The sequence below is a fragment of the Procambarus clarkii genome, chromosome 9 (assembly GCF_040958095.1).
Source record: "Procambarus clarkii isolate CNS0578487 chromosome 9, FALCON_Pclarkii_2.0, whole genome shotgun sequence".
NCBI classification, from domain to species: domain Eukaryota; kingdom Metazoa; phylum Arthropoda; class Malacostraca; order Decapoda; family Cambaridae; genus Procambarus; species Procambarus clarkii.
The window spans coordinates 9,583,172-9,609,287 of record NC_091158.1 but is presented as its reverse complement, the minus strand read 5'-3'; the positions used below and the strand labels follow the sequence as shown (position 1 = coordinate 9,609,287).

The window sequence follows — 26,116 nt, the reverse complement described above, 5'->3', positions numbered from 1 at the left end:
TGAGGGCGCCCGCGTCCGCGGGTGTGGCTGGCAAGGTGCGGTGGATGCTGCTGGGTTGTCAGCTGTTGGAGATGTAGTAGATCTTCGTGCCAAGTTGGCCGGAGTACTGGGTCAAGTCGATGTTGGGACGAAACTATCAACTCACTCACTCACTCACTCACTCACTCACTCACTCACTCACTCACTCACTCACTCACTCACTCACTCACTCACTCCCCCACTGATGTTCATAGATATTTCGCTAGCCAGGATTTATTGCACTCTCGTTGACTCGCTGCCTTAACCTGTCTGCTACTCGTCCACCGATCTTCCACTCTCCCACAGTCTTCCACTCTCCCACAGTCTTCCACTCTCCCACAGTCTTCCACTCTCCCACAGTCTTAAATTCTCCCATACAAATATTATCATTGTACTAGTCTATTACTCAGTTTCTCTGTTTTCCCCTCAACATGTCCCTCTTCTCCCTCTGTGCCACCATTCCTGAGTCTGCCACCATTCCTGAGTCTGCCACCATTCCTGAGTCTGCCACCATTCCTGAGTCTGCCACCATTCGTCAATATCATTTCACCTTTGTAAACGCACATTAATGCGACTATGTAAAAGACAATTCGAAAACTGTGTATGTACGACAGACTTAAATCTTTGTATTTATGGATGTAGGTTAGATTAGCAGTTTAAAGGCACTACAATCATTTTCTGTGGTTAGCATTGTAAATGTGTGGCCACGTCTGTGGTAGAAAAAAACATCCGTCAATCTGTCACCATTTCTCTGTCTGCCGTCAACTGTCAATCTGCCACTCTCCTCTAATTCTGCCAACAACTGTCGAGTTATCACCATTCACCAGTTTGCTGTCCACTCTTATCCCGCCACCAGCTTTCAGACGATCACCCTTAATCAAACAGTCATCTTCCATTAGTCTGGTACACTCCGTCAGTCTCCCGCTCACCAACAGCCGCTGGGTCACCAACAGCCACTGGGTCACCAACAGCCACTGGGTCACCAACAGCCGCTGGGTCACCAACAGCCGCTGGGTCACCAACAGCCGCTGGGTCACCAACAGCCGCTGGGTCACCAACAGCCGCTGGGTCACCAACAGCCGCTGGGTCACCAACAGCCGCTGGGTCACCAACAGCCTGCTAGTCTATGTTACTCTGGCAATATCTCTAACTCTTACTTAGCGCGGCGAGCTCGCAGTCCCTCTCACCGACACTCTTTATTACACCACCTCTCTCTTCCTCTCTCACTCTTCCAATCTCAGTTATTCCCTCACTCTTCCTTTCTCCGTTTTCTCTCACTCTCTTCCTCTCACTCCCTCTCTCACTCTTACAACTCAGTTATTCTGTCACTTCCTTTCAGTTTTTCTCTCATGATACCTCTCACTCTTTCTTACTCTTCCTCTCTCACTTTTCCTCTCACTCTCTCTACACCTTGCGCTTTCATTCTTCCTCTTTCAGATGTGGAGGCTGAGGTTGAGGTATGGGATGGGAAGCCAGGAAGAGTACAACTGTGGCGAGAGTTCTAGCAGGGGGAAGGGATAGGACTTTGGTTTTAGAGAAGAGGTTACCCCCATGTGTTGATCTGGCTCCAGGTTGTGGGTTAAGGCGTGTGGAGCCACCACCTCCCTCAGCCTCCTCACCTCCGCTGCTCCTCACCTCCGCTGCTCCTCACCTCCGCTGCTACTCACCTCCGCTGCTCCTCACCTCTACCTTCATGTTATATTCTCTCAGATCAAATTATTATTTGAAATTTCTCGATTCCTTGAGTCCGTAATTCTTTCGTGCTAGGATGTCTTCTATCGAGAGCTCTCAGCTTTTATCAAATCGATTCTTTCGATACTTGGACTGGACGGTAAAGCGACGGTCTCGCTTCATGCAGGTCGGCGTTCAATCCCCGACCGCCCAAGTGGTTGGGTACATTCCTTCCCCTCTCCCATCCAAAATTCTTTTCCTGACCTCCTTCCAAGTGTTATATAGTCGTAATGGCTTGGTGCTTCCTCCTGATAATTCCTTTCCCTTCCCTTCTTTCGATACTTGCATAATCTGAAAATCTGGTTTTGAAACCTTTTCAATTATGTTCACCTCCTGAATCTGAACGTCAGTCGGGATCTACACTACAGCAGCCCATCCTCGTGTTTGGTAGTGCTTACAGGAAGGATGAGGACCAGACAACATATACCGACGTACAACACAATTAGAAAGTAGAAATCAGTACTTTTGAATTTGGACAAACCTGAAAATGATTTTCTACTTATAAACTAACCTAACCTAACCTTTGTTACTATTACACGCTATCTGAGGCGTGTAATAGTACATAATGTACTTTACTAGACCTTGGAATATTTAAATTTTTTAGCTTAATTTTTTCGGGTTCTATATCAAGTTCAAGTATGTTTATTGAGACAAGAAAGAAATACATATCAAAGGGATAGAGTAGCTTAGGCTATTTATACCCCCCAAAAAGTGAATAGTACAAAATTCTACTATCTAATTGCTTAGTATGTCAATGTTTGTACTATGGTTCACATAGTTACAAAAAGTACTATCTAAACAGGAGGATGTGTTGCCTACAGGGCTCTGCTTGTACGGTTGAGATGTGTTGGTGGTTTGTGTGGTAATGACATTGTCTGGTGTGGCAGTACATACCTAAGCCGCTGACAAGAATAATAATATTTGTTGTAGTAAATATAATTTTATTAAATATAATTAACAAGCAAATAGTTTATATATGCAAAGCAAATGCTGTCCTAGAAAGAAATTTTTGTAGTAGTTAATTTTGAATAAGTGTTCAACCCAGACGTCACAAACAGTAAATTATAATCCCCGTTGTCTGGGACAGGAAACCTGTATATATATTGTTCAAGCTGGTATCAAGGCTTCCCCAGGTCGACCTGCTGACTTTCTCGAGGATGCAACCTAACAACAGTTGCTTAGCCCCCGGGTACCATATTTACTACTCGGTGAACAGATGCATTAGGTGAAAGGAACGTGTCGAGCCAATTCTGTCTCGCACGGGAATTAAACTCGGTTTCCCGGATTGTGAGTCGAGAACGGAGTAAGCTGTACAAGAGACCGCTTCTTGACCAGATGAGGTCCAGGACGGACCCAGCACGTCATGACCGCCACCTCCCTCTCTTCTCCGCCTCACCGGTGACGTATTGTGCTGTAGCACAACGTAAAAGGAATCACCTTTAACGCTTAATATTGCTGTGAAATTTTAAGTGTAGGCAAAAGAGCTGCGAGTACATGATAATGGTGGAAGCCCAGCAGCGGCGGCAGTGCTCGCGGGGTTGGCATTACATTAGCATGACTAACGGTGCGTCCCGCCACTAATTGCTTCAGATATAGGAAACAAAAACGCATCAAGCGGTGGGCGTGATGTGTGTCTGCCTGGGTGAGTCTTTTCTCCCCTCCCAGGTCACCTTCCGCGCCAGCTGCCTTCCTTTGTCGCTACATATGCAGATGAGCTGCTCCTCCCGCCTAATTGGTGCTAGGAGTCATCCGGGCGATCACTCTGCCTTTATTAGATTAATTAAGTGATCTCCCAGACTGAAAGATGGCATCGCGACTCGCTCCCCCGTAATATACCGAGGATGTCGTGTCTCTCTAATATGGACCAATCATTAATCTGCATTAAGTACTGACGGGCTAGGATTGGCTAATGCTTCCCGCTCATTATCGGAATTAGAGGAAACGGGAGTCATAAAGAAAGATTTCCGGCTGTATTCAGTGAAGCAAGGATGGGTGGCTCCCTTGCGTTCTCGCTAAAGAATGGTAGTTTCCTTGTGGATAATTCCGACATAATAGGCCATGCGGCCGCCTTAATTGTCTTGACAATTATCACTCCCGTGTCCGCAGCTCCGGAATGTGACATTATATATATATATATATATATATATATATATATATATATATATATATATATATATATATATATATATATATATATATATATATAACCGCTCCAGCGTAATAGGGAAAACGAGGGAAACATTTTACACTGACTTTTGTAATAATACGACTCTCTCAAAAATAATTTTTAAAGTGCTGGTTAATGCTCGCGATTAAAACAAATTTTCAATAACCTTTTCATGATAATGGTAAAAGCTAAATTTCCTTTCAAGAACAGAAACTTTAAAAACTGTTTTTTCTCAAAATTACTTTAAAACGTTTTCCATTAATGCATTGGCAACGGTGGTGAGTGTTGGGCCTGTATGGTAACACTGTGTTGCGATGGGGGGGGGGTGAAGTAACCAGGTGTTGCTAGGGAGGCGGCAACAGTGTTGTTAAGGGGACGGGGTGTCACGGTTGCAGTGTTGCGGAGGACAAATGGTAACAAAGAGTGATGGCAGCAGGATGGTGGGCCTAGAAACACTCCATAACACTAAGTTTGAGGATGTTTTACTTATTATGAGAGGGTCTACAGGCAGGTGAATACAGCTTACAGAAAGACAAAGAGAGAGAGAGAGAGAGAGAGAGAGAGAGGGGGGGGGGGGAGAGAATGAGAGTATAGTTTTAATATAATATTCAACAAAGTGGTTAGCAGTTGGTTGAAAGATTGAGTTGACACCAACATTTGAGAGACATAAGACAGTCCAGCTTGGCGTGAGGGCCCGCCACGAGGGAGACTACTATGAAAACATTACCTAGTGAGATAAAAGTATAACAGTAGTGATGAACACTGTACAGTACGATGCTGAGGTACTCAGTAGAGATGTATAATAACACTTCTTGAAGGCTGTTCGTAAAAAGAGAGTTCACAAACAATAATAACTATCTCTATTACATATACATTTTGCAACCCAATCTTCCTAAAATGATATATAGCAACTATTTGGTCAAATGTACAGTAATGGACTACTGCAATCAACAATGTTTACGTTATGTACTAGTCATTTCGTAGAGGACACGAAAAAATAAGCCAAAAACTACGCCAAGGCATTCCTTGACCTAGTATAGCACATATACGTACTATATTAGACCTAGTATAGCACACACACACACATATATATATATATATATATATATATATATATATATATATATATATATATATATATATATATATATATATATATATATATATATATATATATATATTACCTGCTGAGACACAAGTCATCAGCAGGTGATATGAAGTAGCCGTGGTGGGAGCCACACCCCCACAGCCGTGGTGCGAGCCACACCCCCACAGCCGTGGTGGGAGCCACATCCCCCACAGCCGTGGTGGGAGCCACATCCCCCACAGCCGTGGTGGGAGCCACACCCCCACAGCCGTGGGGGGAGCCACATCCCCCACAGCCTCTCGCCTTCACCTTGGTCAAATACATTTCTATTTTCTCTTCGGAGTGTCCGATACTGAGGAAATTAAGAACCGGAAGACATCAATTTAAATTATCCCGGGGAAAAGTTGTTGATGGTAGCTTAATGTTGAGAGAGGAAGGGAAGGGGGAAGGAAGGGGAAGGTTGAGAAGGAAGGAGGAGGGGGAACAAGAAGGGGAGGGCCAAGATGGAGGAGGAAGGGAAGGGGAAGCATAGGAAGAAGGGGAGGGCCAAGATGGAGGAGGAAGGGAAGGGGAAGCATAGGAAGAAGGGGAGGTAGAGAGGATTACAGGGACGAAGAAAAGGTGGATGAGAAGGAGAAAGAGGAGGGGGGAGTGACAAGGGAGGAGGGGGAGTGACAGGGGAAGAGGGGGAGTGACAGGGGAGGAGCGGGAGTGACAGGGGAGGAGGGGGAGTGACAGAGAGGAGAAGAAGTGCTAGTGAAGGAGTTGCAGGACCCGGGGGGGGGGGGAGGGGGAGGGGGAGGCAGTGTGTGGCACTGTGACAATAACGATGCCAGGATGTAATTAACGCGCTCGTTAGCCTCGCCGTGACCTGAATCCCCAATGAACGGCTCCTCCTCTCTCACTCTCTTAAATCTCGATAAAAATGTTGAACTTGAGTTTTGCACGACTGTTGCGGCCCATCTTGGGAACGGGTGGGGGAGGGGGGGGGTTGGGGGGAGGGGGGGGTTGGGGGGAGGGGGCTGGGGGACGGGGGGAGGGGGGGACCTGGGGGGAGGGGGGTACCTGGGAGGGAGGGGGGACGTGGGGGGGAGGGGAGGACCTGAGGGAGAACCTAAGAGTGAGTGGGGGAGAACTTTATGAGAGGAGTATGATGAGGAAGAAACTGGTGTATAAGGTGAGAATAATGAGAGGACAATTGGTGTGTGAGAAGGGATCATAGTGAGGGGGAGAACTGGTGTGTGTGAGTGAAGTCTACACACTCTCATTACAACATGTTTTCCAACGTTTGTCTAAACAGTGCTTGTTGAAGTTTTATATGTACTGTATAATCATCTTTATTGTAAATATCAATACAGATATATATATATATATATATATATATATATATATATATATATATATATATATATATATATATATATATATATATAATGTTTATTCTTATTGTCATTAAATTTGTGTGTTACATTTCTAGCACAGTGAAAAAGACACTAAGAAAAGGTAAACTTTAAAGTAGAAGTTACATGAAGCTTTTAAAACTGTGAGTGTGAGTTTAGGGGCCAGCGAGGCAGGATCACAGCCTGTAATGCAATAAGAGGCACAATTAATGCTCTCATTATGGTGGACATGACCAGCCCTCGCAAGAGGCAAGTAGTCAGCCCCCTCCCTCCCTCTCTCTCTCTCTCTCTCTCTCTCTCTCTCTCTCTCTCTCTCTCTCCCCAGCTTCTTTTCCATCGTTCCAAGCGGTTCTGGTCCCAGCCCTCCTGTTTACCAGCCCCTCCCAGCCACCTTTCTAGGCCCGTTCCAGCCTACGTCTCTCTCAGCGCTTCCCCAGTCTCTCTCAATTCCTCACTCTTCCAACTTTTCACTTTATTTCCCATCCAGCTCCTATTCCAGCCTCCTTCCCCAGCTCTCCTCCCGGTTTACCTATCCTTAGACCTTATCCCAGTCTCCCTCTCACCAAGTCCCTCCCAGCCTCCCGCTCTCCCGATCTCTCAAAGCCTCCTTCAAAATTTATCCATCCCATCTCTCCATCGTCCCATTCCCAGCTCTAATTCCCCATCCTTCTAACTCCAACTCTGCCAGCCTTCCTCTCTCACGTCCCTCCTCCCATCCTCCCTCTCTCCCAAGACCCCTCCCACTATCTCTTCCAACCTTCCTCTCACAAAGGGGTCCCCTTTCAGACTCTCTCTCTCTCTCTCTCTCTCTCTCTCTCTCTCTCCCCAGCCTCTCTCTTCAGCCTCCTTCCATTCTTCCTCTCCTCTCCCAGCCTCTCTCCCCCATCTCTCCTCTCACCACCCAATGTGTAACTCAGGCATGGGCGGCTGCCACAGGTGGTCTGGTCCCGCTAGTCAAGAAACCAAGTGCAGGAAAGTAGAGTAAAAAATTGGTAGTAATTGAGCAGATAATAAGAGTACCTGCGAGGCCGGAAGGATTGGTCTCTAAGTCGGTAACTGAAACAAGTTGGAAAACTGGAAGAAAGTGAGCTAGCAAGCGGAAGGTTGGTCAATGTAGCCGTAGTGCAGACAAGGGGCAGAGATGAACTGTAAATGCTCCAGAGACTCCAGGGAAATTGAACGATGAGACGTGTGATGTTGGTTATACCTCGTGAAGGTTGGGTGAGGATTGAAAATGAATCCCAGTACAAGTTAAAGATATTAAGAAACACAGGAGACGCTCAATCTCTACTTCTAGGAGTACTGGTTAATCTCGAGGAAGAAGGATGCTGGAGAGGCAGCCCCGCGCCCTGCTCTCAGAGTTTGCAGTACCGTTCTTCTGGGTACAGGATAACTCTGTATTCTAAAAAAATATTCAGGGTAGGAGTCTGTCCGTGTTGCACCGTCCAAGACGTGCATCTCCTCGGTAAAGACATCGCTGGCTACAGTGTTGCTCCGGCTGCTAAGACCCCGCCTCTCTAATCAATCTATTTTCCCCTCTACTATATCCACTACATATATTTCTCTCTTAACACACGCACACACATCCCCAGGAAGCAACCCTTAACAGCTGTCTAACTCCTAGGTTCCTATTTACTGCTAGGTGACCAGGACATCAGATGAAAGAAGCTCTGTCTATTTGTTTCTGCCTCGACCCGGAATCGAATTAAGGACCTTAGAACCACGACTGCAGGGCGTTGTCGGCTCACATGCAAGGATGTGTGGGTGTGCTTTGTGTGTATTTACCTAGTTGTGCTTGCGGGGGTGGAGCTTTGGCTCTTTGGTCCCGCCTCTCAACTGTCAGTCAACTGGTGTACAGATTCTGGAGCCTACTGGGCTCTATCAAATCTGCATTTGAAACTGTATATGAAGTCAGCCTCCACCACATCACTACTTAATGCATTCCATTTGTTAACTATTCAGATATTGACAAAAAAAATTAATGTCTCTGTGGCTCATTTGGGTACTACGTTTCCACCTGTGTCCCCCTGTCGTGTTCCACCCGTGTTAAAGAGTTTGTCTTTGTCCACCCTGTCAATACCCCTGAGAATTTTGTAGGTGGTTATCATGTCTCCCCTTACTCTTCTGTTTTCCCGAGATGTGAGGTTCAGCTCCCTTAGCCTTTCCTCAAAGTTCATACCTCTAAGTTTCGGGACTAGTCTGGTGGCATATCTCTGAATATTCTCTTTGTCTTGTGTTTAACTAGGTATGAACTCCAGGCTGGAGCTGCATGCTCCAGGATTGGTCTTACGTAAGTGGTATACAAGGTCCTGAACGATTCCTTACACACGTTTCTAAGGGCAGTTCTTATATTGGCCAGTCTAGGATATGCCGTTGATGATATCCTTTTGATGTCCTCTGGGGACAGGTTCGGTGTGATATCAACCCCCAGATCTTTCTCTGTATTTGACTCTTGCAGGATATCACCTCCCAGATGGTACCTTGTGTTCAGCCTTCTGCTCCCTTCCCCTAATTTCATTACTTTACACTTTCCTGAGTTGAACGTTAGTAACCATTTTCTAGACCATTCCATTAGTTTGTCCAGGTCGTCCTGTAGTCTCTGTCTATCTTAATCTGTCTTATTCTTCTCATAATTTTGGCATCATCAGCAAACATTGAGATGAATGAGTCTATACCTTCTGGAAGGTCGATTACAGGATGGGTCCAAGTACAGAGCCCTGTGGAACCCCGCTGGTGACATCTCGCCACTCTGAAGTCTCCCCCCCCCCCTCACAGTTTTTCGCTGTTTCCTGTTGCATAGATATTCCCTTATGCACTGGAGCACCTTACCTTTCACTCCTGCCTGTTTCTCCCACTTTTGTAACAGCCTTTTATGGGGTACTGTGTCAAAGGCTTTCTGACGGTCCAAGAAAATGCAGTCTGCCCACCCTTCTCTTTCTTGCTTAATTTTTGTCGCCTGGTCATAGAATTCTGTTAAGCCTGTGAGGTACGATTTATCATCCTTGAAGCCATGCTGGTGGTGTGTTACAAAACTCTTTCACTCCTGATGTTCTACGAGCCTTTTCCTTACGATCACCTTGCATGGTATCAAGTTAGGGAAACTGGCCTTTAGTTCAGTACCTCTTTTTCTGTCACCTTTTTTGTATATTGGGACTATAGGAAACAGGAGACCTAACGGAAAGCTGTCTTCCAGATATGTTATACACCATAGAGAGTGGCCCACTTAGTGCTTCTGCACCCTCTTTTAGTATCTATGGTGAGATTCTATCAGGCCCAACAGCCTTTGTGACTTTCAGCTCCACAGATTCCTTTTGACCTCATCACTGATGAGCTCAAATTCCTCCAAGGTTGCTTGGTTTGTTGCCTTCTCTCTTAGTACAGGGGCTTCTCCTTGCACTATAAGACCTCCTGGAATCTCTTGTGGAGTTCTTGACACACCTCCTTGTGTGTGTATCTGTTCTCCGCTTTGTGTGGGTGTGTGTGTGTGTGTGTGTGTAATTACCTAAGTGTAGTTACAGGATGAGAGCTACGCTCGTGGTGTCCCGTCTTCCCAGCACTCTTTGTCATATAACGCTGTGTGTGTGTGTGTGTGTGTGTGTGTGTGTGTGTGTGTGTGTGTGTGTGTGTGTGTGTGTGTGTGTGTGTGTGTGTGTGTGTGTGTGTGTACGTGTGTGTGTGTGTACTCACCTAATTGTGCTTGCGTGGGTTGAGCTTTGGCTTTTTGGTCCCGCCTCTCAACTGTCAATCAACTGGTGTACAGATTCCTGAGCCTACTGGGCTCTCATAATATCTACATTTGAAACTGTGTATGGAGTCAGCCTCCACCACATCACTTCCTAGTGCATTCCATTTACTAACTACTCTGACACTGAAAAAGTTCTTTCTAATGTCTCTGTAACTCATCTGGGTACTCAGCTTCCACCTGTGTCCCCTTGTTCGCGTTCCTCCAGTGTTGAATAGTTCATCCTTGTTTACCCGGTCGATTCCCCTGAGGATTTTGTAGGTTGTGATCATGTCCCCCCTTACTCTTCTGTCTTCCAGTGTCGTAAGGTGCATTTCCCGCAGCCTCTCCTCATAACTCATGCCTCTTAGTTCTGGGACTAGTCTAGTAGCATACCTTTGGACTTTTTCCAGCTTCGTCTTGTGAAGCTGGCTTCGTCTCCATGAAATGTGTGTGTGTGAGTGTGAGTGTGTGTGTGTGTGTGTGTGTGTGTGTGTGTGTGTGTGTGTGTGTGTGTGTGTGTGTGTACGTAATGTCACAAAGAATCTAGATGGAACAAGTTATGTGTAAGACAGGTTGGGCGCGGTGTTCTCCACGGGAGGAAAACATTTCCAGCTTATTTTTACAGCCGGTAAATCATAGGGTGATGACCTGGATGACAAGGCTGCGGTGACCACTCTGGGCTGGGTTAATGCTGTGATCATCTCTGCCATTCTTTTACTGCCTTCTTTGGCTCCACCAGCCTCATGCTGGCCTTTAGCCCTACCAGCCTCATGCTGGGCTTTAGCCCTACCAGCCTCATGCTGGGCTTTGGCCCTACCAGCCTCATGCTGGGCTTTGGCCCTACCAGCCTCATGCTGGGCTTTGGCCCTACCAGCCTCATGCTGGGCTTTAGCCCTACCAGCCTCATGCTGGGCTTTGGCCCTACCAGCCTCATGCTGGGCTTTGGCCCTACCAGCCTCATGCTGGGCTTTGGCCCTACCAGCCTCATGCTGGGCTTTGGCCCTACCAGCCTCATGCTGGGCTTTAGCCCTACCAGCCTCATGCTGGGCTTTGGCCCTACCAGCCTCATGCTGGCCTTTGGCACTACACTGATTGACCCGATCTACTACCTTGCATCTCTCTCTCTCTCTCTCTGCACAGTGATGAGCGTTCCATGGACGGTGGGTGTCCCAACATCAGCTGGGTAACCATGGCGACGCGGCTCCTTATCTCATCAGGTTTTGCATCTTAAGTGTCGGAGGTGATCGATAGGTCATCCTCAGTTTGAGTCGCGGCCTGTGGTCACCCCTGGCCGCCTCCAGCACGCGCCCGCCCTCAAGCTCGCTCGCACCCTCCCTCACACTCTCCCTCACACTCTCCTTGACTCCCTCCCTCTCAGTCTTCCTCACAGTCTCCCTGTAACTCTCCCTTACAGTCTCCCTTATAGTTTCTAATACCTCATAATCTTCCTAACACTCTAACTAAACAAACTCCCTCACAGTCTCTACCATACTCTCCCTCACAGTTCTTTCCTATGCAGCTTCCCTCTCAACTTCCTAATTCTACGACAGTACCTCTCTAGCTTCTCTAATAAAAATATAATTATCCAACATTACTTCCCACAGCCTCCGACGGTTCCTGTCTGAACCTCCGACGGCTCCTGTCTGAACCTCCGACGGCTCCTGTCTGAACCTCCGACGGCTCCTGTCTGAACCTCCGACGGGGTCTGTCTGAACCTCCAACGGGGTCTGTCTGAACCTCCAACGGGGTCTATCTGAACCTCCGACGGTTCCTGTCTGAACCTCCAACGGGGTCTGTCTGAACCTCCGACGGCTCCTGTCTGAACCTCCGACGGGGTCTGTCTGAACCTCCAACGGGGTCTGTCTGAACCTCCAACGGGGTCTATCTGAACCTCCGACGGTTCCTGTCTGAACCTCCGACGGGGTCTGTCTGAACCTCCGACGGCTCCTGTCTGAACCTCCAACGGGGTCTGTCTGAACCTCCGACGGCTCCTGTCTGAACCTCCGACGGTTCCTGTCTGAACCTCCGACGGCTCCTGTCTGAACCTCCGACGGCTCCTGACTGAACCTCCGACGGGGTCTGTCTGAACCTCCAACGGGGTCTGTCTGAACCTCCAACGGGGTCTGTCTGAACCTCCAACGGGGTCTGTCTGAACCTCCGACGGCTCCTGTCTGAACCTCCGACGGCTCCTGTCTGAACCTCCGACGGTTCCTGCCTGAGCCGAGGAATTAGCACGTCTGCAGTGCATTTCCAGAGCGTTCCATTCAGCTTAGTTATCTTTCGTTAGTGTGCCATAAAACAGTTTACGTTTTCTTTCAATTACGAGAAAGTGTAATCTGAGGGTGTTCTCTTCTCAGTGTGGGGTGACTATGGTTTTATTTATTTATTTATTTATATATATACAAGAAGGTACATTGGGTTTGTGAGGGGTACATAGCATGGTGTTTACATTATTGTAAAGCCACTAGTACGCGCAGCGTTTCGGGCACGTCATTAATCTAACAGATAATTTTAAGTAGGTAAATTCGAGCAAAATTTCTTAAAAGTTAACAGGTACATTGCAAGAAAAAAATGAGAGAGATTAGTAGGTATATTAAAGCACATCGATAGCTTTGTTTGATAGCATTGGCAGCTTGATTGATAATTAAACAAAGATTAACAGGCACAATACAGCATATTGATAGCACATATAAGACGACAGCAATAATCACAATGATAAAGTTGTTTGGCTTAGGTACATATATATTGGGGGATTGGGTAGCACTAGATACAGTGCAAGTTTAAAGCACAAGGTAGGAAACGATGAAGATGAAAATAGGTACTTTTTGGTGTTTTTTGAATTAGGCAAAAGTTATGCAGCTTTTCAATTCATTAGGGAGTGAGTTCCATAGACTAGGTCCCTTTATTTGCATAGTGTTTACACAGATTAAGTTTGACTCTGGGGATATCAAAGAGATATTTATTTCTGGTGTGTGGTGATAATGGGTCCTATTACATCTGTCCAGAGAGAGTTTCGGAGCATGGTTTACATTTAAGAACAGGGTTTTGTAAATGTAACTGACACAAGAGAATGTGTGGAGTGAGTTTATGTTTAGCATGTTTAGGGAATTAAACAAAGGGGCTGAGTGTTGTCTGAAAGCAGAGTTTGTTATTATTCTGATAACAGATTTTTACTGGGTGATGATGGACTTGAGGTGGTTTGCAGTGGTTGAACCCCATGCACAGATACCATAATTAAGATAGGGATAGATTAATGCATAATATAGTGAGAAGAGAGCAGATTTAAGTACATAATATCTGATTTTGGAGAGTAAACCAACTGTTTTAGAGACTTTCTTAGTTATTTGTATGTGGGTGCTGAAGTTGAGTCTCTTGTGTAGGAATAGGCCGAGAAACTTTCCATCATTTTTATTACTAATGTTAACATTGTCTATTTGAAGTTGAATTGCTGTTGTTGATTTGCTACCAAATGTAGTATATTTGTATATACTACATGGTAGTATATTTGAATTTTTGTTTTGGGGTGAAGGCCTATCTTATCTGGAGAGCTATTAAGACCACCACAATTGTTTACTGACCAACCAGCAAACATACTTTAGTCCTGGACATTATCCAGAACTAAAGTATCAAGTGTATATAAACCGAGAAGCCGACGAACACGCACAAGGGCACACAGGTGGAAACTGAGGACCCAAATGAGCCACAGAGACATTAGAAATATTTTTTTAATATCAGAGTAGGTAGTAAATGGAATAAACTAGGCAGTGATGTGGTGGAGAGTGACTCCATACAGTTTCAAATGTAGATATGATTGGCTCCAGAATCTGTACACCAGTTGATTGACAGTTATCGGTCTGTCAAATAACATCAGTTGATTTGACAGTATATATATATATATGTGTGTGTGTGTGTGTGTGTGTGTGTGTGCGCAACAATGATCACAAAAAAAACTGATCCAAGTATGCAAAATAACCACATGTGAAAAATAGAGAATGCTTAACGCGTTTTCGGCTAATTCGCCTTCATCAGAACAAAGTAGAATGAAGTTCATTCTACTTTGCTCTGATGAAGGCGAATTAGCCGAAAATGCGTTAAGCATTCTCTATTTTTCACATGTGGTTATTCTGCATATATAAATATATATTTATATAGGGATATATATATTTATTGGAGGGAATACACATTCCCTCCAATGCGTTATGTGTGGTTTCCTCCGAGGCTATGGGTCCCCCTTCTTCCAGCCAGAGGTGGTACTCCCTTCCCTATTCAAAAAAAAATTTATATATATGTATAATTATATATATATATATATATATATATATATATATATATATGTCGTACCTAGTAGCCAGAACGCACTTCTCAGCCTACTATGCAAGGCCCGATTTGCCTAATAAGCCAAGTTTTCATGAATTATTTATTTTTCGACTACCTAACCTACCTAACCTAACCTAACTTTTTCGGCTACCTAACCTAACCTTTAAAGATAGGTTAGGTTAGGTTAGGTAGGGTTGGTTAGGTTCGGTCATATATCTACTTTAATTTTAACTCCAATAAAAAAAAAATTGACCTCATACATAATGAAATGGGTAGCTTTATCTTTTCATAAGAAAAAAAATTGAGAAAATATATTAATTCATGAAAACTTGGCTTATTAGGCAAGTCGGGCTTTGCATAGTAGGCTGAGAAGTGCGTTCTGGCTACTAGGTACGACATATATATATATAAATATAAATATAAATAATATATCCATTGACGAATTTTGTTCGAATCACAACGCTATAAATGCTTCACCCACGTACTTCAAATACAAATAATCGCCAACAGAACCTAAACACCTAACTTAACCAATGTCTATATATGCACAATATGTTAATATATTATAATATTAATTTATAGTTGAGAAAATTCCTGTTTTGAATGAACAGCATGTAAAAATTTATGAATGTGTCTGAGGAGTCGACCTCTGGATGGAATGGACTTGGTCAGAGGACTGGTTGAAATGCTTCATCCAGGTACTTCAAATACAAATAATCGTCAACAGGACTTAAACACCTAACCTCAACCTTGCATGAATATTTAATATAATATTAACTTATATAGGAGAACAAGCCAATTATTAATACACAATATGCTAAAATTGAAGAAAACGTCTGTGGGGAACGGCCGCCGCTCTAATGAGCCTGCCCTGAGGACGGGTTGGGCATAATTTTACCCCGGATAACATGCGTCCCAGAAGCGATGGCGCCAAAATTGCAATGGTGATCCAGAAAATTTTGTACTCTCCAGACTTGGCTACTTGCCATTTTTCCAGTTCACTGTTATTTGACCTGGATGATCAACAGGATCGTCAATCACAGGGCTCTCTCTCTGCTGGATATCCTGCCGTGGTGAGACTCTTCTTAATGATGTTAACTTTACTGTGCCTCGAGTGCCATCCCCTCTGCCCCCTGAGCTTTGACAGAGGAGCCCGTGCTGGCTGTACCTCTCAACTATTGTCTAGCCCCTAACACACCCATATTCGGTGTGGATTGGGGCAGCAAGCCAGAGATGAAGGGTTAGGTTAGAACAGATGAAGGGATTGTTTTCGAAGTCGGAAGGTGCAGTAATGTTGGCATTTGATCCTCAGAGAGGAGGTGAAGTATAAGCAAGCACACACACGCACGCTGCCATAAGCACACACGGAAAAAAATATAATTGCAGTCAAAGCTTCTTCGAGGGTTACAAGGCAAAAATCGCAGAAGAGTAGAAATGCTTCACCTACTGCGTAATGGATCATCCCCCCCCCCCACCTTCCCTCACCCTTGTTGCCTTTCCCTTCCCGGCTGATGAGCCTCCAGCCCCCTGGCAGGTATTGTGGGCCGGTGGGAAGGTGGGGCGGCTACACAAACACTGACGGACCAACATACTTCGGCCAGCCTCTCTCAGTGCTGCCAACACAACTCTCTACAACCACTCACTCTCTTATTATTTTTTTATGATTACATTCAAATTAAATAAATAATAAATATTTAAGTAGCAAATTAGTAGTACAGTATATAGATGTGTTAACTCGTGTAAGATATACTGGAGTGATCTAAAGACCTAACACTCCAAGGTGCTTACCTGCCGTGATGGTCATTACCTGTACCGGTAAGTTCCCTGGTGCCAGCCGCCATCTAAACCTTGGGAAAAACCCTACTAAGCTCACGAGAGAAACCCATTCATGTAGAATGGTGAGAGTGGGGGGCCTACCTGTGGTCACCATTATCTCTGGGCGCTCTCCTCTCCTCGTTAATGGTCGTCCAACATTCCCTATCAAGAAAGCCTAGGTCGCACTCCCGGCCCAACCTCGGTACATAACAACAAAAAAAACATATTTTGGATCATGCTTACTAAGTAACTACTATGATTGACATCGGTTATATTCGTCATTGATAGTACTATTATTAATCAAAAATATCCACGTAAATATAAGCGCTTCATAGAGAAAATAATTCAACTTTCTTCCAAAATGATTCATGAAAATTCCGTAACAGTTGAACTCTGCCTTTCAGGAAAGTATGCATAGACGAACAAAGAGATGGTGCACATTAAGGGAAGAACTCTTGTGTGATTGGTGGGACACAATAGCGTGAGAACCACGGCTTGATTGCCATTGTTGTGCGTCGCACTGATAATGTGTCAATAGGCAACTGTGATATATTCCAGAGTCCACTTAGACTTTTATGGAGATTAGTCGATAGAGGCTTTTTGGGTTAGGGAATGACGTTTTATATCGAAATCTTATAGTGTCATAGAGAACGGTAGACTATTTAAAGTTACTTTACTTGAAAACTTAGCACTTCTGCAAGATTTAAATTTATGGAGGCCTGTTGCTCTGTTGTATACAAATCCTCGAAAAACAAAGCTATACATTTACTATAGGTTAAAATATTAATTGACACAAATATGTAAGTGCTGACTAAGATGGTGTTTAAAATCTTCGTGCGTAAACACCTGGTACACACAAGTGACATTGGTGTATCAACTAGGCTGACTTGGCTCATAAATTTGTACGAATTGTGCATTAAAAATAAGTTTGTTCTCATATATAAATTATTAGTATTATATATTAAAGTTCTGTGTATAGTTAGGCGTAGGTTAGGTTAGGTCTTCAGATTCTGTTGGGAATTATTTGTGTTTGTAGTACTTGGGTGAAGCATTTGCAGAGTTACGATTCAAACAGGTCGTGAGCGAAGCACTGGTCGAGAAATGTTCAAAGGTCATCAGTTGTGTGTCGTGTACAAACTGATCTTTATTCATAAACAGGGGGTTTGGCGGCTGGATTAACGTGTGTTTGGCCTTTGTTGATGAGGACGGGCTGCAGGGCAGGTAGTGACCTGCGGTGGGAACATCAGTGTGGTGTTTGACCCACTGCTGTAGGAGGGAACCCCAGGTGAGGGATATACAGGAGGGAAGCAAACCAGAGGAAAATTATTATATTATCCTCATGAAAGTGGAGAGGAGCAACCAGCAAAGCAGCTGGAGGATGTAAGCGAAGAGTGATACCTGGTGGATGGTGGCGGCGTCACAGGAACCGTCCACATCTGGTGGCGGCGGCACAGGACCCGTCCACACCTGGTGGCGGCGTCACAGGACCCGTCCACATCTGGTGGCGGCGTCACAGGACCCGTCCACACCTGGTGGCGGCGTCACAGGAACCGTCCACATCTGGTGGCGGCGTCACAGGACCCGTCCACATCTGGTGGAGGCGTCACAGGACCCGTCCACATCTGGTGGCGGCGTCACAGGACCCGTCCACATCTGGTGGCGGCGTCACAGGACCCGTCCACATCTGGTGGCGGCGTCACAGGACCCGTCCACATCTGGTGGCGGCGTCACAGGACCCGTCCACACCTGGTGGCGGCGTCACAGGACCCGTCCATACCTGGTGGCGGCGTCACAGGACCCGTCCACACCTGGTGGCGGCGTCACAGGACCCGTCCACACCTGGTGGCGGCGTCACAGGACCCGTCCACACCTGGTGGCGGCGTCACAGGACCCGTCCACACCTGGTGGCAAGCAATTCTCAATCACAGAAAACGCCCCAAACATAACAAATTACAGATGTATAATCACGATAATAACAGTTATGCAATTTGTGACATTTAATAAGGAGTGAATCAGACATAAAAGATAGGCTACTCAACAATACCTTCGAGGAAATGAATCAGCAGTGAAACATGAAAAGATATCTTTTTATAAACTGATATCTTTTCAGTAATTGCATGTGGTATATTATGTACATTAAACACATAATATACCACATACACTTACTGACCCCGGCATTGCGCTACAAGTGGGAGGAATAAAAAAGGAAGGCGGAGGTATTGAGTGGTGTGGGAGCCTGGAGGCGTCAACATTGCCTGCTCCGATGACGACAGTTTCCCTAAATCTGGAGTTGTTCTCACGCCTTTGTTACAGAGGGATAAAAAGAGGGGGAGAGGGAAGGGAAGAGAATGAGAGAGAGAAAGACAGAGAGAGAGAGGAGGGGGTGGGAACGGGATATAGTGGAGGGCCCTCGGTACATGATTAGATACTGACGCCAACCTATTATGTGAGTGAGGGAGATCACCAGCCAGCCTAGTACACAAGCCATGGGGGCCGGCACCCTCGCCTAGAGGGAGGCCTATGTTGGATGTGGAGTCTTATGTTGGATGTGTAGTGAGGAGTCTTATGTTGGATGTGTAGTGAGGAGTCTTATGTTGGATGTGTAGTGAGGAGTCTTATGTTGGATGTGTAGTGAGGAGTCTTATGTTGGATGTGTAGTGAGGAGTCTTATGTTGGATGTGTAGTGAGGAGTCTTATGTTGGATGTGTAGTGAGGAGTCTTATGTTGGATGTGTAGTGAGGAGTCTTATGTTGGATGTGTAGTGAGGAGTCTTATGTTGGATGTGTAGTGAGGAGTCTTATGCTGGATGTGTAGTGAGGAGTCTTATGCTGGATGTGTAGTGAGGAGTCTTATGTTGGATGTGTAGTGATGGATGATAATGATGCATGTAGGGTAGAGAGATGCGGAAGCTCACTATAAGACAGGAGGGACGATACTTATTAAAGAAAGTATTGACCTTTAAAACCAGGGAGGTAAACATGTACATATAGAGACAGCCCACACTGGTGACTGCACCCTGACCTTGACTTATACAAGAGTGGACACATCCGCTGCCCCCAAGTTCATCAACCACCAACTTTAGATGTCTGCCACGGGAGGAGGATGACTGATCACATCTGTTCCAGAAGAAACACAGACGATGGCCACCAGAAACTATGCTGTAAGTACTAGGACCGGTCCGTAAATGACTGAAAATATTATGGACATCCATGGAAAGTAAAATTTGATTTTGCAATGATAATGAAGAACTTCGCGAGTAAGGCAGCCATACAAATTTCAGCATTAAGGAACACTTTATACTTGTTTGACAACAACGGCTGCGAATGCCCATACTTTCGCTGAAATCTATTTCAGAAGGAATCGCTTGAAATTTAAGTTGAAACCGTGACCTGTTCTGCTCTACCTGCTACCTCAGCAGTCTTCAACACCAAGGATGCCAAGGGGCTGTTACAACGGAAGACGTTCTATCGGCAACATTACGTGCTATTCATGCCTGTGCTACCTCGTGGTTAGCTTAATCTTCATCAATCAATCAATCAGCCGGCAGCAGTTTCACTTTACCTTTTCTAATAAACAGATGTCTGAAAAATCGAGCCAATTGATCAAATGAGACGTGTGTCCCACCGTGTGTCCCACAGGCGGCTGTATCAAACAAGAATGTAGCTTAATAAGGCAAGATGCCCGTTTTTCATCTCATCAAAAGAATATGGGAAATCTAGAGCTAAACCTGCAGAAGCTTAGATGCTAGAATATAAGAGAGGAGGAGAGACAAACAAGCTAAGGCGAGAAGTAAGGAAGTTCATTTGATTCATCTCGTCAAATGAATAAGGAAGTATGACACAAGGAGAAGAGAAGTACACCAGACCTAATGAGACAAGAGCAGGGGAACACCGGTCCTCTCACACTCTTATCTGAGTGCACATCCCAGCTCGCACTCTGTTCTCATATCCCAGCGCCTTGTCCTTATATCCCAACTTTGTATCCTCTTATCCCAGCTCCTTTTCCTCATATCCCTTCCATGTGCTATGAGTAGTCATACTGGCTTAGCGCTTTCTCCTGACATTTACTTTATCTAAATACAAGGATATTTAAACATGGAAAATTATTGATATCAAGAATTAGTAAAAACTTTACATTCAGAATTGTGACAAAAATAAATTCGAGCATTATTAGTGAAGGAAGCCTCGCAGGAGTGCTACTGAAAAATCAATAAGAACAAGTTTAAGCAAATAAAGAAATACAAAAAGATAACATTAAAACCGAAATAATCAGAACACAAGAAAGACAATGATCGTGATGGTGTTAATGATGGTAGTGATGAAGGTGATGATGACGATTGTGTTATTAATTATCACTGGTTCAAACCGAGAAGACACGAGTGGACTGAATGCCCTTAAATAGGAACAGTGTTGATGAAATAAATGTTAAGGCAAATAATAATTAAAAATAAGACTGAGGCCTGGGTAAGGGATGGGGAGGCTGCATCTCTCCCGGGATGAAGATGGGAGGAGAGTAGTGGTCGATACTGTGAACAATTGTTAAGACGGCTGCAGTACTGAGCTATATTGATTCCTTAACACAGTAGCTCTAGCGCCTGCCCTCGGGGCCTCAGCCAGAACATATTGGTTTCTTCCCCCATTACAAGTGTAAATCGTTCACAGTCGGGGATTTAAGTGATAATAACGTTTAGGTCTGCAGTTATATGGCGACTGTTGGGAGTAACTTGTTAGCGGGCAGACCGCCTTTATCCGATTACGTTTTTCAGACGCTCTAACTAATGGTCAATCAAATGACGTCGTGTCCAGACCGTATCTTGTTAAAATTTCCACTCCGAAATCCTATTTGAATTTGCGACCGATCTCATTTGGCTGCTAATGGCTTTCAGGGCCAGCATTTTCCGAGCGCGTATTTTTCCATTCTACTCTATTGGAAACACAGAAAATGCCTAGGCTCAATACTGCTGCTTGCCCGAAATTCTATGACATTTTTTCAAATTGCAGTGCCTTTTATTATGCTCAGAACGTGGCTGTATGGTCTGTATCGAAAATAAATATATATATTTGTAGTTTGTCGAGAAAAATGAAAAGAGAAATCCACAGCTTGGCAACCAGCGTCCACTCCCCTTGGATGGACAGTCGGGTACCAATTTGTAAATTATGGGACGAAAATTCAAATGAACATTTTTCCTACGTGAGACATGTTTGGAAAATCCTGGAATATTGCACGGACCGGAGCTTGCTTTTTTGCTGTTATGATTGTCTAACATGTGACATATTCCTATTATGTAAAGGTATTAATTAAATATTAACACAATATATATATATATATATATATATATATATATATATATATATATATATATATATATATATATATATATATATATATATATATATATTATGTGTGTGTGTGTGTGTGTCCAGTGCAGATGTTGACCAATGGCCACTTTTGTTCCCAAGAGAAAACGTGATAGAAGTGTGGGAAGAATTGTGTTGGTAACAGCAGAGTGCCCGAGTGTAACACTGCAGGCCACAGTGTTGGTAACAACAGAGTGTCAGAGTGTAACACTGCAGGCCACAGTGTTGGTAACAACAGAGTGCCCGAGTGTAACACTGCAGGCCACAGTGTTGGTAACAACAGAGTGCTTGAGTGTAACACTGCAGGCCACAGTGTTGGTATCAGCAGAGTGCTCAAGTGTAACACTGCAGGCCACAGTGTTGGTAATAGCAGAGTGCTCAAGTGTAACACTGCAGGCCACAGTGTTGGTAACAGCAGAGTGCCCGAGTGTAGGTAACAGCAGAGTGCCCGAGTGTAACACTGCAGGTCACAGTGTTGGTAACAGCAGAGTGCCCGAGTGTAGGTAACAGCAGAGTGCCCGAGTGTAACACTGCAGGTCACAGTGTTGGTAACAGCAGTGTGCCCGAGTGTAGGTAACAGCAGAGTGCCCGAGTGTAACACTGCAGGCCACAGTGTTGGTAACAGCAGAGTGCTCAAGTGTAACACTGCAGGCCACAGTGTTGGTAACAGCAGAGTGCCCGAGTGTAGGTAACAGCAGAGTGCCCGAGTGTAACACTGCAGGTCACAGTGTTGGTAACAGCAGAGTGCCCGAGTGTAGGTAACAGCAGAGTGCCCGAGTGTAACACTGCAGGTCACAGTGTTGGTAACAGCAGAGTGCCCGAGTGTAGGTAACAGCAGAGTGCCCGAGTGTAACACTGCAGGCCACAGTGTTGGTAACAACAGAGTGCCGGAGTGTAACACTGCAGGCCACAGTGTTGGTAACAGCAGAGTGCTCGAGTGTAACACTGCATGCCAGTGTTGGTAACAGCAGAGTGCCCGAGTGTAACACTGCATGCCAGTGTTGGTAACAGCAGAGTGCTCGAGTGTAACACTGCATGCCAGTGTTGGTAACAGCAGAGTGCCCGAGTGTAACACTGCATGCCAGTGTTGGTAACAGCAGAGTGCTCGAGTGTAACACTGTATGCCAGTGTTGGTAACAGCAGAGTGCCCGAGTGTAACACTGCATGCCAGTGTTGGTAACAGCAGAGTGCTCGAGTGTAACACTGCATGCCAGTGTTGGTAACAGCAGAGTGCCCGAGTGTAACACTGCATGCCAGTGTTGGTAACAGCAGAGTGCCCGAGTGTAACACTGCATGCCAGTGTTGGTAACAGCAGAGTGCCCGAGTGTAGGTAACAGCAGAGTGCCCGAGTGTAACACTGCAGGCCACAGTGTTGGTAACAGCAGAGTGCCCGAGTGTAACACTGCAGGCCACAGTGTAGGTAACAGCAGAGTGCCTGAGTGTAACACTGCAGGCCACAGTGTAGGTAACAGCAGAGTGCCTGAGTGTAACACTGCAGGCCACAGTGTTGGTAACAGCAGAGTGCCCGAGTGTAACACTGCAGGCCACAGTGTTGGTAACAGCAGAGTGGCCGAGTGTAACACTGCAGGCCACAGTGTAGGTAACAGCAGAGTGCCTGAGTGTAACACTGCAGGCCACAGTGTAGGTAACAGCAGAGTGCCTGAGTGTAACACTGCAGGCCACAGTGTAGGTAACAGCAGAGTGCCTGAGTGTAACACTGCAGGCCACAGTGTAGGTAACAGCAGAGTGCCTGAGTGTAACACTGCAGGCCACAGTGTTGGTAACAGCAGAGTGCCCGAGTGTAACACTGCAGGCCACAGTGTTGGTAACAGCAGAGTGCCCGAGTGTAACACTGCAGGCCACAGTGTTGGTAACAGCAGAGTGCCCGAGTGTAACACTGCATGCCACAGTGTTGGTAACAGCAGAGTGCCCGAGTGTAACACTGCAGGCCACAGTGTTGGTAACAGCAGAGTGCCTGAGTGTAACACTGCATGCCACAGTGTTGGTAACAGCAGAGTGCTCGAGTGTAACACTGCAGGCCACAGTGTTGGTAACAGCAGAGTGCCCGAGTGTAACACTGCAGGCCACAGTGTTGCCGCCTAACAAAAAACTTGCTAAGGTTTTAAAATGTTCAATAAAGCACTAACAGAGTATACAATAGAAGACCATCGGGCGAGGTTTACACGTGATGAAGGTGGCAGATTGGGTGAGGCTGGAGTGAGGGAGAGAAGGGTGGAGGCGAGGGAGAGGTGGAGTGAGGGAGAGGTGGAGGCGAGGGAGAGGTGGAGGCGAGGGAGAGGTGGAGTGAGGGAGAGAAGGGTGGAGGCGAGGGAGAGGTGGAGTGAGGGAGAGAAGGGTGGAGGTGAGGGAGAGGTGGAGGTGAGGGAGAGAAGGGTGGAGGTAAGGAAAGAGGGGTGAAGTGAGAGGAAGAATGGAGGTAAGGGATATAAAACAGGAGGGGGGGGGGGGAGGACACGAGGGAGAGGAAAATAGTGTAGAGGCGGAGGAGAGTGATTGAAGAAGATGCAGACGAGGGGGCCTCCAGGGGGGAAGGCGGGGCCCTGTACACACACACACACACAGCAGAGAACTCTGTGGATAGTGAGGATTGAACGTAGAACCAGGGAGAAAGGCGACTAACGAGCAGCCAAGACTGGAGAGAGAGAGAGAGAGAGAGAGAGAGAGAGAGAGAGAGAGAGAGAGAGAGAGAGAGAGAGAGAGAGAGAGAGAGAGAGAGAGAGAGAGAGAGAGAGGAAAGACTAAAGAGGGAAAAACAAAAACCTGAACCTGGCAAACTGTAATAAATGTGTTCACTCAATAAATGATCACAAAATAATAAGAGACCATAAGAGAGACGAGAGGTTAAGGAAGAGGAAGAAAGACAGACCACGTGATGAATATTGCGACGAAGTGTGATAAAAGGAGAAGCACGATGAAAGGAGATAAAGAGAGCTAACAAGAGAAGATAGTCTTGATAAAGAAGGGAGAGGAATGGCTGATGTCAAAATATGAAAGGATAGTGAGAGCCGAGTGTGTCCATAGTGTGTCCCTCACGACATATTTCATAGTGATTTAAATGTTCACTATGTTGTCCACACCTCATTGGTATTCCTCTCTCTCTCTCTCTCTCTCTCTCTCTCTCTCTCTCTCTCTCTCTCTCTCTCTCTCTCTCTCTCTCTCTCTCTCTCTCTCTCTCTCTCTCTCTCTCTCTCCCTCTCATCTCTCTACCTGTCGTGTCCTGTAAACACAGCGATGCTTTATGTTCATTTTCCCCTTTTGTTGGGAGTCTTACTTAAACATTTGTGTTAGTAGATGTTTTGGTAATTACTTTTCTCTGGGTCTTCATCAAGTCTTCTCTGCTTCTTGCATCTTTCTCTGCTCTCTGTCAATTGTCTCCGTGTGTCTGTATGCACATGTACCTCACATGTCCTCCTCTCTCTCCTTCCATTATAAATGTTCGCATTTTTACGTTTCTTCTATTTCCTGTTTCCCTTTATTATCTTCTATTGTGTTTCTTTGTCTTTATACTTTTTCCTTCACTAACTTGTTTACATTAATGTGGTGCTTCAGCTCCTGACTCCGGGAAGTGTCTCCACTTTGATATTTACCCAGAGTTGTGGTCTTTGTCTAGCCTTGTGGTCTTTGTCTAGCCTTGTGGTCTTTGTCTAGCCTTGTGGTCTTTGTCTAGCCTTGTGGTCTTTGTCTAGCCTTGTGGTCTTTGTCTAGACTTGTGGTCTTTGTCTAGACTTGTGGTCTTTGTCTAGACTTGTGGTCTTTGTCTAGACTTGTGGTCTTTGTCTAGACTTGTGGTCTTTGTCTAGCCTTGTGGTCTTTGTCTAGCCTTGTGGTCTTTGTCTAGCCTTGTGGTCTTTGTCTAGACTTGTGGTCTTTGTCTAGCCTTGTGGTCTTTGTCTAGCCTTGTGGTCTTTGTCTAGCCTTGTGGTCTTTGTCTAGCCCTTGTGGTCTTTGTCTAGACTTGTGGTCTTTGTCTAGCCTTGTGGTCTTTGTCTAGCCTTGTGGTCTTTGTCTAGCCTTGTGGTCTTTGCTCGTTGCATAGCCTTATTCTATTATTCTTACAGTGTTCCTGTGGTCTTGGCTTGTTAATAGGCTTCTTGTGGTCGCCCACTTGTGGTCTTTTTCCTTCAGTGTTGTTGTCATTGTCTCTTAATCTTGTCTTGGCATGTTGCTCAGTCTCGTCTTCCTCTCGTGGTATTAACTCATCAGTCTTAGCCTTGAGGGCTTCTGTCTTGTTCATACAAGTTCTTCCTCTCATTCCCTGTCTCCACGATTTACCATATCTCCTCCTCTTCTTCCTTCTCCTCCTCTTCCTCTTCCTCCTCCTTCTCCTCCTTCTCCTGCTTGAAGTCTCCAGAACCTCGTCCACAATCTTCTTACAATTTACATCAACATTTTATAGTAACTGAAGAATGAGAGCTACATCCGCCTACATCCCAGGCGGCAGCATGAGCCAAACTCCCATGTTCTCCCTCAGCGACATTC

At 45.5% G+C, this 26,116-nt stretch overlaps 2 protein-coding genes across 2 annotated transcripts in view; both read right to left on the bottom strand.

Annotated features, from left to right (window-relative positions):
* The window catches only part of LOC138362683 (uncharacterized), a 118,364-nt gene that overhangs the window by 69,592 nt on the left and 22,656 nt on the right, over window positions 1–26,116 (bottom strand). The window lies entirely within an intron of this gene.
* On the bottom strand, window positions 780–25,871 carry LOC138362793 (uncharacterized). The gene is made up of 3 exons (XM_069321352.1): window positions 25,694–25,871; window positions 11,681–12,342; window positions 780–1,118 (listed from the first exon to the last, which is right to left on the bottom strand). Exons 1-3 carry the CDS (start codon window positions 25,869–25,871, stop codon window positions 780–782), a joined length of 1,179 nt encoding a protein of 392 aa, XP_069177453.1.